The sequence below is a fragment of the Myxine glutinosa genome, unplaced genomic scaffold (assembly GCF_964187855.1).
Source record: "Myxine glutinosa unplaced genomic scaffold, kmMyxGlut1.1 SCAFFOLD_2236, whole genome shotgun sequence".
Taxonomy (NCBI): domain Eukaryota; kingdom Metazoa; phylum Chordata; class Myxini; order Myxiniformes; family Myxinidae; genus Myxine; species Myxine glutinosa.
The window spans coordinates 42,142-53,805 of record NW_027618331.1 but is presented as its reverse complement, the minus strand read 5'-3'; the positions used below and the strand labels follow the sequence as shown (position 1 = coordinate 53,805).

At 49.5% G+C, this 11,664-nt stretch overlaps 1 protein-coding gene and 1 long non-coding RNA gene across 2 annotated transcripts; one reads left to right on the top strand and one right to left on the bottom strand.

The window, feature by feature from the left end:
* Window positions 1-288: 288 nt before the first annotated feature.
* Window positions 289-2,474, bottom strand: LOC137434328 (uncharacterized). The gene is made up of 2 exons (XR_010985846.2): window positions 1,317-2,474; window positions 289-1,052 (listed from the first exon to the last, which is right to left on the bottom strand). It is a non-coding gene; the product is annotated as an uncharacterized LOC137434328 (long non-coding RNA).
* A 5,802-nt stretch (window positions 2,475-8,276) lies between these two features.
* On the top strand, window positions 8,277-10,644 carry LOC137434326 (frizzled-8-like). The gene has a single exon (XM_068127225.2). It carries the CDS (start codon window positions 8,466-8,468, stop codon window positions 10,176-10,178), a length of 1,713 nt encoding a protein of 570 aa, XP_067983326.2. The 5' UTR covers window positions 8,277-8,465; the 3' UTR covers window positions 10,179-10,644.
* Window positions 10,645-11,664: the final 1,020 nt, after the last annotated feature.

Sequence of the window (11,664 nt, the reverse complement as noted above, 5' to 3'; positions counted from 1 at the left end):
GTAATTAATTCCTTTGTTCCTTATGACACCGCACTAGACACATAGCCAAGCCACGAAAGCGACACCCTAATTAAGCTCACTAATTAAAAAGCTAACCGAAAGCCATGCATGAAGCACTGTAGCTGGTTTATGAAAGTTTTGTTATGACTTCCTATGGTGGTTGGGCGCTGTATTCGCATTCTTGCACTTTGCCCTATTCCCACCATACTGTTTTGCCCACGACAAACGAAAGAACTGATCGGCTCCATTTTGAATGTTTCTCTTTAATACCCGACCCTTCGATAGAGGTAAGCTTCATCTCAATTTATTGTTGAACCTCTTGAAGTAACTTTAGGCAAATTATTGTATTGTGTGGATGCAAATTGTATCATTTGTGGGCAAAACCCATTTGTGGGTTTTGTGTTAATCATATAGCAAGTTCGTTATGCCACCATAATTAACGGCATGTACTGAATGGCTGTATTTTTTCTTTTTAGTTTTTACGTGAATTAAAGACACACTTTTGAAACCAAGACACATCTCATGACCTCTTAGGATTATAGACATAAAGTGTGATAACCGCCACGCTACCGCTGATTTCCTCGACTTGGGAATCGCACAGGACAGGCAGCTCTGTGGAGACACACCCAAAGAGCGGTGATTGGGCAGGGAATTTGATTGACACAATGACGAGTAAGAAGGGACTCGCTGATTGGTGAAGGAAGGACAAATGACGTCAGAGCCTTAATGATAAAGGAACGTGCTGGCGAACATTTTCTCTCTCTGCTTCTGGTTTTGATCGCGTGCAGTCAGCATTTATCCCTTCTCGTTCTGGATGCCATAGCAGACGATTGTGTGCCGATATCTTCTCGCACTTTCTGATTTGGCCACCATCACGAGTGGCCATGTTGGGGGATCTTGCTGGTGGTTGTGAGGAGGACGAGCCAAGACTGGGAACCGCGGGTTTTCAAGCAGGAACGGCGAGTGGACAGGCGCGGCCCGTTTGATTCATGTGTGAGGCCTGCGCGAACGAGTGCACTTTCCCGCCAAACACAGACGATATTTGGTGATTCCTGAAGAGACACACCAGCCGGGTTGAGCTAACTCCCCACAATAAATTGCACACATTTATTTTCGTTTATTTTCCTTTTTATTTCCCTTTGTCTGTGTGCAAGTCTGTGTGGAGGGTCTCTCAATTTAGGAATCTAGTTTTATCGTGCATTTCTTTGTTACCAGCATTTTCTTTAATAAACCTGTATGTGGGGGGGGGGGGTGGGCGGGGGAAGGGGAGGAGGAAGGGGAGGAGGAGGAGGATGCGGATACTGAAGAGCACTGACCTGCACGGATCCCACCAGTAAGAGCGATCCAGACCAGTCCTCAAACCTGCAAAAAATAACTCAAACGAAACTGGATTTTAAATATCCAAAAATATACCAGCTTTATTAAATGGAATGCCGGTAATACGAAACAAAACGTGATCAAATCATTTCCTAAATTGGGACGTCCCCACGAACAGATTTGAAACACGGACACAGGGAAAGATAACTGAAAAGAATGTGTGTGTGGGTCCACTTAACTCTGATCACTGGTGGGGTCTCGTCAGGGGTCGTCAAAATCTTCGGGGCATTGGCGGGAACCGCCCGGTCGTTGGCAGGATCAGCTCGCTCCCTCGCTGCTAGGCCTCCATACACCCTCGTTCACTAGGCCACGCCTGCTGGCGCGCAACAGGCCTTCCACGCATATCGAACGGGCCGCGTGCAGCTCGCTGCTCCAGCCGGGCTTGTCCCTGCCGTCCCCGGTGGGAAGCTGCAGCCCTCGGTCCATGGCCCTGCCCTTTGCCTCTGCACGTCCACCAGTGGTGTCTCCAAACACGGCTGGTCCAATCACTTCTGTGAGCTCGTGGTCCAAGCACAATCGTTCGCTTTACTGTCCAGAATGAGAAAGACAACGGCCAGCTGCCGCGATCCAGACCAGGCACAGAGAGCAGAGCGAAGCGAAGAGCAGAGAGCAGCGACGCAAAGAAGAGAAGAGAGCAAAACGTCCGCTAGCGCGTCCTTTTATCACCCATGCTCTCTCGTCATCGGCCGTGCTTCACCAATCAGCGAACACCCTTCTTACCAGTCCTCCTATCAATCAAGAACCCTGACCAACCACGGCTCCTCGGGGCGTGGCCTTGGCCTGCCCATCCTGTGTGTGCCTCCCAAGTCGGGGTTTTCAGCTGCAGGCCTCAATGTCCTGGCTTCCGGTATGTTTATTATAAATTTGTGCCATTAAATGCGCGATTATAGCTCTATGTGTCTATAGTGCAGTGCCAAAAGAGACAAAGAGATAGATACAGAGGTAACAACGTACAAGAGATATTTTACCCATAATCCCTGAGCTAATTAGCACAAGAGTCACCCTTCGTATGGCTACACGTAACACTTCATCCGAACACACGACCCAAACAAGTACTTATTATATCAAGGTTTCTACACGACATTCGGAGCACCTACCTATACAAATCTACCTGGACTAAAGTATCCCCGACCCACACAAATGTATAATCCCCCCCCTCTTCTCTCCTCTCCTCCTCCCCATCCCCCCTCTTCTCCCCTCCCCCCTCTTCTCCCCTCCCCTCCTCTTCTCCCCGCCCCCCCCCGTTCCCCTCCCCTCCCCTTCCCCTCCCCTCCCTTCCCCCGTCCGGCAATGCCGGGTACTTCCCATGGCCAGCTGTACGTGGGCTGCTCGAGGGTTGGAAAACCAAGCAAATTTATGCCTTGGCACCAAGTAAGAAAACCAGAAATGTTGTATACCAAGAGGTTTTGAGAAATTGACAATTGACAAAACGTCATGTAGGAAATGTACAGTGATATTGCTCTAAAATATACATGTTCTTTTCATCATATATTTGTCTTATTCTTATTCAACCCGGGTGAAGCCGGGTACCTCAGCTTGTATATATATATATATATATATATATATATATATATATATATATATATATATATATATATATATATATATATATATATATATATATATATATATATATATATATATATATATATATACATACATACATACATACATACATACATATATATATATATATATATATATATATATATATATATATATATATATTGTTGAGGATTTGGGAATAGTGTGTGTAATTTGATGTAAAACTTGTAAATATCACCCTCCAATTGTAAAGATCAAAGGTTGCCCTTAGTTAATCCATCGCACACACGTAGCCAATCATAGATTTCCCCTCGGTAGTTATGTCGTTAATATATGTCAGTATAAGGCTCTGTGGTCCACTAAATTCATTGCGTTGCATCAATTAAATAAGATAGGTCCCTCCGACGCCCCCATGGCATCTTCAAAGTGCCAGGTTTGCTGGGTTTGCTGCATTTGCCTCCATTGAGCATGCGGTCGAGTCGAGGAAGAAAGGCGTGCCTCTACCTCGTCATCGAAGGGTGGAGCCAGGAGAGCCCTTGCCGACCAACCAAGAACGAGGGGTTTGGCTTTGAGAGGGCGTGGAGAGAACGTTCGCGTAGGCTCGAGGGTGTGGCCTATATAACCCGTCCCGCAACGCCCCCGCGAGAGGTGGTGAGAGGGATGCGTCGGATACAGCAGCTTGAACGATCGGAGCTTGGAGCACAGCAGCTTGAACGATCGGAGCTTGGAGCACAGCAGCTTCAACGCCGCAGCGTTGAGCTTTAACGGTGGCTGCTCACGTCGAGCACACACCGACCGGACCCGCATCCTTCCCGCCCGGAGATCCCACCTCATCTGTCCAGCCATCCACCTCCTGCCATTCGTTCCTGCCATTCGTTCCTGCCTTCATCCATTGTGTGAGTCTGCCCATTTGTCCGTCTTTCATGTTGTCTTGGGGTTTATTAAGTAAGCTTGTATAGTTAAGTTAATATTTGCACTGTGTCTCCTTGCTTCTTTCTGTCCAGTTATTTTCTTATCCTTCTTTCTCCTTGGTTCTTTTGATGATTTGTATATAATTAGTAATAAATCCTGTTATTCCCTACTTTGCCTTCTTCTTCTTCATGCTCGTTCAGTCGCTTTAGAGGTTTCCAAATTGAGTGTACGTGGCGCGATTCGGCCGACGCACATGAATCGGGTTTAGTCTTGGATAAACGGCTCACGCCGCAGTTCGCTTCGCTCGGTGCAAACATCTATTACGCTGCGGCCGTGAGCGGGAGTATTTCCTCGCGTGCCGGGAGGCGCTGGTAATTAGGTCATAGGACGTTTGGGCCTACTACCCTACCCAGCGTCGACCGGGCGTGGCGTCATACCCCCGGGACCATGTCGGTCAGTCATAGACGAGGGGATTAATCCCCCCTCGATAAGGGGGAAGAGGCCGACGTTGGAATTCCGCAACAATATATATATATATATATATAATATATATATATATATATATATATATATATATATATATATATATATATATATATATATACATATATATACATATATATATATATATATATATGTACATATATATACATATATATATATATATATATATATATATATATATATATATATATATATATACACACACACATACATAATTTGCCTGAGATTAAAATTTATTCCAACAATAATCCTGGGATTGTAATTTTGGATGCAACTCGCTCGATCCTTTCTGTTCCTTTTCATGTCACCTATTTCACAAGTAAAAGTTGATCTTAGCCGTGTTAAAACTTGGTTATTCTCACAATTGAGGTCGTTAAAAGAGCTAAATCTGTCTGACAAGTCCTTATTCTCCGTGGAACCTTCCAGAATTGGCAGAAAAGCACACGGGTTGTGACAATACAACCTTCAACGGTTGGAATATTTGAAAAAGTATGATTACACTGGAATCGCCCGAGTCCATCACGTAGGTTTTTGAGCCACAAGCTCTCATGTCTGACTCCTAATTACGAGCCATGATGGTCCAGGTATTGTCAGGTGGCGAGTTGAGTCCTGCATAATAAATGGGTTAATTTACACCCACAATGCAATTAGCGACTTGTTCCAATTTACACCCACAATGAAATTCACGAGCTGTTCCAATTAACACCTACAATGCAATTCGCGAGATGTTCCAATTTACACCCACAATGCAATTCGCGAGATGTTCCAATTTATACCCACAATGCAATTCAAGAGCTGTTCCAATTTACACCCACAATGAAATTCGCGAGATGTTCCAATTTTACCCAAAATGAAATTCGCGAGATGTTCCAATTTATACCCACAATGCAATTCAAGAGCTGTTCCAATTTATACCCACAATGCAATTCGCGAGATGTTCCAATTCATACCTACAATGCAATTCACGAGCTGTTCCAATTTATACCCACAATGCAATCCGCGAGAAGTTCCAATTTACACCCACAATGCAATTCGCGACTTGTTCCAATTTACACCCACAATGCAATTCACGAGCTGTTCCAATTTACACCCACAATGCAATTCACGAGATGTTCCAATTTATACCCACAATGCAATTCACGAGCTGCTCCAATTAACACCTACAATGTAATTCGCGACTTGTTCCAATTTACACCCACAATGCAATTCGGAAGATGTTCCAATTTATGCGCAAATGCAATTCACAAGATGTTCCAATTTACACCCACAATGCAATTCGGAAGATGTTCCAATTTATACCCACAATGCAATTCGCGACTTGTCCAAATTCATACCCACAATGCAATTAACGAGCTGTTCCAAAATTACACCCACAATGCAATTCACGAGCTGTTCCAATTTATACCCACAATGCAATTCGCGACTTGTTCCAATTTATACCCACAATGCAATTCGGAAGATGTTCCAATTTATACCCACAATGCAATTCGCGACTTGTTCCAATTTACACCCACAATGCAATTCACAAGATGTTCCAATTTATACCCACAATGCAATTCGGAAGATGTTCCAATTTATACCCACAATGCAATTAACGAGATGTTCCAGTGGCTTCTCGAATTTTCTCCATCCTCTCTTAACTCTACGAAATTCAGACACCGGGTTCACACCCGAATTCCGTTCAATCCCATTGTTCCCGAGGGTGCAGCGGCGATGACGTGAACCGAAGAACAGCCACAAGATGTCTCCCGACGCAGATCTCGGTGTTCTTTGCATTCTCTGAGATGAAGGACCCTAATGGGCATCTCTGGGCTCTTTGCGCCGCCATGGTCCGTCACTCCGCGTCCTTTCATGTCGCTCGGGCCCAATTAGTCCCTTTGTGCGCTTCGCCTTCCCAGCTGCGGCGGGAGCACTCCTTTGACCGGTGCACACCAGCGATGGCCGCTCCGTGAGTGCGTTTCATGTGCCGCGAGAGATGCTGCACCAATCAGCACGCGGCGCACCTTGCGTCCGATTCGAACCTCGTTACGCAGCTCCGCACGCACTGTCTTGTCTGCGTGTCCGCATCGGAAACTTTTTATCGGCCATGGGGAGAAAATCGTGGAACTTGTGTTTGATCCCGTAAATCTGTGATCCATTGGAGGCGAAACGTAAAAGTGCGTCATCCATATTATAAAACAGGAGTGTCTGTCTGTCCGTCTGTCCGTCCGTCTCTGTTTGTCTGTCTGTCTGTCCGTCCATCTGTCTGTCTGTCCGTCTCTGTTTGTCTGCCTGTCTGTCTGTTTGTTCATCTGTCTGTCTGTCTGTCCATCTCTGTTTGTCTGTATGTCTGTCTGTCTGTCTGTCCGTCCATCCATCTGTCTGTCTGTCCGTCTCTGTTTGTCTGCCTGTCTGTCTGTTTGTTCATCTGTCTGTCTGTCTGTCCATCTCTGTTTGTCTGTATGTCTGTCTGTCTGTCTGTCCGTCCATCTGTCTGTCTGTCTGTCCATCTCTGTTTGTCTGTCTGTCTGTCCATCTCTGTTTGTCTGTCTGTCCATCTGTCCGTCTGTCCATCCCTCTGTTTGTCTGTCTGTCTGTCCGTCTCTGTTTGTCTGCCTGTCTGTCTGTTTGTTCATCTGTCTGTCTGTCTGTCCATCTCTGTTTGTCTGTATGTCTGTCTGTCTGTCTGTCTGTCCATCTGTCCGTCTCTCCATCCATCTCTGTTTGTCTGTCTGTCTGTCCGTCCATCTGTCCATCCCCAAACGACTCCCTCAGTTTTGGGGCTAGCCCCGTCAAACCTCTTGTGGAAAGCTTTGGGGTCCCAGCGGATGCTGTAAGGTAGGTAGGAGGTTACAAAAATTCCTCAATAAAATTATGATTTTGAAATTAACTCAATATGAACCTTGGACAGATGTGGACAGATGACGGCAATGAGCTGGTTTCATAATATCCCAATACAACCGTCATTTCAAACAGTAGTTTGTTAAAGTATCAATTTATGATTGGAATGACGTTTGGAATTGAGTGAATACAATTACGATTTTGAATTCGTAATTGTATTCACCCAACCGTACAGAACTCCACATCTGGATTTAAATATTTGTTTATGTCCCGAATGTTGGTAAAAGTTTATTTTTCATATTAATGCTATTTAATTTGTGATTGGAGTTATGCTGCTTGGAATGAAAGTAGAGATATTGAGTTCAGGTGAATGACGAAATGCCGTGATGGCTTCTACTTTCTAAGCGTGACATTCGCGGATCGCCATATGCAGATTCGCCATTGACTGGATTTGGAACCATTCAAACAGGTACGTTTTTCGTGGAAGTCCTTCACGAACCTGCTGTCCTTGCTTGCTGTTCAACTACAGGTGGCACAGGAATGTGGAATTTATTGGTTTCATGCTTTGGCATTCACCGTTTTTGCATTGTTCGTTTGCCTCCGCCTCCCCACCTGTGCGTAGCACAGGTACCTCGCTAGTCTTGTCTATAAAACAAAAGATGGACTCTGGGGAGGAAGGAACTGGACTTGTAAATCGTCGTGGAGAGAGGGGGGTGAGGTGTGGGAGGTAGAGGGGGGAGGGTGGGATGTGGGGGAGCAGTTTGGGGGGTAGGCATGGGGGAGTGTGACGCGGGCGGGAGGAATGAGGGGGGGGGGCGAATCCAAAACGACAGTATCAACAATGAAACCAATCAGCGGGTCTGTGTCTCCAAACTGTTGCCTCATCTTTGTCGCCGCGTTCCTCAGCAGATGTTTAAATCACGCGGTGAACGCCCAGATCTCGGAGGCTTTACCCAACGAGCTTAAGGCGACGATTTAATCTCCTTTCCGTCGAATTCAACATTAATTGACCAATTACAAGACCATTGAGTGCAGAGCGCGGGCTTCGCCTCCCGCCGCGGGCTTCCAGCTCCACCCCTCCTGGTCGCCCATTGGTGAGCGAGGTCTCCGTGGCGGAGGGGGTCCCCGTTCTTGTTGTGCGGGCCCCGGGTCCCCGAGCGCCACAGTTCGCACACCCACGGGTCGCGTGGTGTGCGCGTCCGCCTCGAGCCACGGCACGTGACGCTCGTCATATATCGATTTATTTATTACATACATCGAGTATTACACCTTAAGAGGAGGAAGAGGAAGCTTAGAATTCCCTCACGATGCGAGGCGTGCGCGTCGCCTTGGTCACCTGGCTCTACCTGGCGACGTCCCGCGCCGTCGCCGTCAAGGAGCTCGCGTGCCAGGACATCACGGTGCCCATGTGTCGGGGCATCGGCTACAACCGCACGTACATGCCCAACGCGTTCAACCACGAGTCGCAGGACGAGGCCGGACTCGAGGTGCACCAGTTCTGGCCGCTCGTGGAGATCCAGTGCTCGGCGGACCTGCGCTTCTTCCTGTGCAGCATGTACACCCCGATCTGCCTGGACGACTACAAGAAGCCGCTACCTCCGTGCCGCTCGGTGTGCGAGCGCGCCAAGGCCGGGTGTGCGCCGCTCATGCGTCAGTACGGGTTCGCGTGGCCCGACCGGATGCGCTGCGAGCGACTTCCGGCGCAAGACGACCCGGACAGAGACCCCGAGACTCTGTGCATGGACTACAACCGCAGCGAGCGCCTCAGCACCCCCGGGCCGCCCGTGGCGCGACTCACCCAGGTGTCGAGGAGACCTTACAATCCGGGAGGGGTACCGGCGCCGGGGAGAGGCTGCGGCGAGGCGCACTGCAATTGCAAACCCCCTATGGCGGCTTTATTGAGCGGCGGGCAGGTTGTTCGGACGGGGTCTGTCGGCAGGTGCGCCATGCCGTGTCACGCGCCCTACTTCACCTCGGACGAGAACACCTTCATCTCCTTCTGGATCGGTCTGTGGTCCGTTCTGTGCTTCCTGGCGACCTTGACGACCGTGGCGACCTTCCTCATCGACATGGAGCGCTTCAAGTACCCCGAGCGGCCGATCGTCTTCCTCTCGGCTTGCTACCTGTTCGTGTCGGCCGGGTACCTGGTGCGCCTCGCCGCGGGTCACGAGAACGTGGCGTGCGGCGGCGAGCACGAGCACGTGCTGTACGCGAGCACGGGCCCCGCGCTCTGCACGCTCGTCTTCCTGCTCACCTACTTCTTCGGCATGGCGAGCTCCATCTGGTGGGTCGTCCTGTCCTTCACCTGGTTCCTCGCCGCAGGTAAGAAGTGGAGCAGCGAGGCGATCGCGGGCTACGCGCGCTACTTCCACCTGGCGGCGTGGCTCGTGCCGAGCGTCAAGAGCATCGCGGTGCTCGCCCTGAGCTCGGTCGACGGAGACCCCGTGGGCGGCATCTGCTCCGTGGGCAACCAGAGCGTGGACACCTTGCGGGGCTTCGTGCTCGCGCCGCTCGTCGCCTACCTGGGCCTCGGGACGCTCTTCCTGCTCGCGGGCTTCGTGTCGCTCTTCCGCATCCGCGACGCCATCAAGCAAGGAGGCACCAAGACGGACGAGCTCGAGAAGCTGATGATCCGGATCGGGATCTTCACGGTCCTGTACACGGTTCCGGCCACGGTGGCGGTCGCGTGCCTCCTGTACGAGCAGGACGGGCGCGCGCGCTGGGAGCGCGCGTACAGGTGTCCCTGCTCGGAGGCGGCGCGCGCCGGCGCCGCGCCCGGATTCGAGGTCTTCATGCTCAAGTACTTCATGGCGCTCGTGGTGGGAATCACGTCCGGAGCCTGGACCTGGTCGGGAAAGACCCTGGAGTCGTGGAAGCGCTTTTACCGGCGTTGTTGTCGATCTGCCAAGCGACCCGGCTCGGCGTTCTACATCGACGCGAGCTCGGGACTCGTCGGGACGACCACGGGGAGCACCGTCCCGACGTCGTACCCGAAACGGCTACCTTTCTCGCAGGTGTAGCGCAAAGACGGAGACCCCGACGGGACGCGGGAATCCCAAATTCCAGACCGAGCCGAGTGCTCCACCAGGGAATCCTAACAGTAGTTTTGAAAAGTTTGCAGCGGCGTCTCTTACGTCATCTGAAAAATGACGTCAGCGGTTGTGCTGTTCGCTCGTTGTGTGTGTTACCTGTATGCCAGGTGGGACATCGAAACAACCCGATTCGGACCGTTTTGTAGACACGGCCATGAATTAGTACGTTTGTTCTTTCATATTGTCAAAACATAACATTTCACGTCGTTGTTCACGTACAATATGTACTTTTTAACAGAGTTATAAAAGATTTATGTAAGAAATGTTTTGTTCTTTTCTTGCAGATGTATATTTATGTACTTTTCCTAGAAAACCCATAAGATATTCCGTAATTTATACTTGGAGACATATTTTCCCCCCTTGGACAATCAGAATACACTTCTGGAGAAATGTCTGTCGTTGGATGGAGTTATTTATTTATTTATTATTTTTAATCAATATTCGAATATCGATTGTATCGAGGAACATATTTATCGATTTGTTTGATATTGATGTAGATGTCCCGGAGGAGCTCCTCAGTCGACGATGGACGAACAGGTCACGTGTCATTGCGGTATTTGATCCCGGGTTTCCCCAAACCCACTTTCGCTCTCCCATAGGAATTCGTTCCCCCGATCGTTCATTTTTGTCCCGGATTTTGGAAGAGCGCGGGTTACTGGGCTCGCATCGAGCAGCCGCCGGCAATTATCCCGGGCTTATGGTCCGCGCTGCTAATGCGCCCCCGCCGAAGGTCCATTGAGTCGCGCGCGCCATTCATGAATTCCCGCCCCCCGCGAGGCGGTCGCGCGGAGGATCCCCCGCGCGATCATTGTGCGGGAACGAGGCGTCATTCGCCGTCCGAGGCCTCATTAAACGCCGGGGTTAACCCTCCCTAAAGCCCGGGTTAACTCCACGCACAATGGCCTGAAAAGACCTCGAGATGTCCGTCCGAGGCCGCTGCGGCGCAACCCGTGCGGCCGTACACGGATTCACGCATTCATTTGACCATTCAGAGCACCGAAGTACCGTTGCTGTGTATACTACGTTTTGTCGAGTGAAAAAGAAGCCCAGCTTTTGTTCTTGGGGGGTTTCCCCAAATTACGACCCTTTACGCTCCGAAATGTCAGAGGCGAGTGACCGTTACCTGCGCACACCTTCTCAATGCTTCTGGCAATGCTCCATAAATACCCGTGAACTAAGGTAGCGCGTAAATCCACCTTCGAACGTCAAAAATCATCAACTTCTTTCAGGAATGTGCATTTAAAGCACCGAATGTACGGATGATCGATAAGTCCGTAGCCTGTCATTCGGAGGCCGTAGGTAGATGTTGGGCATTCAAAACGTTCCACAAACTTGAGTTCATAGAACACCTTACCCCGCGCAGTCTCGAGAAACAAGGACAGGGGCGGGGTCTGCGAGCGGCAAATTTGATTGG

What these genes read in the sequence shown, in the direction of transcription:
- LOC137434326 (XM_068127225.2), top strand. Translation starts at nt 8,466, where the DNA reads ATGCGAGGCGTGCGCGTCGCCTTGGTCACCTGGCTCTACCTGGCGACG.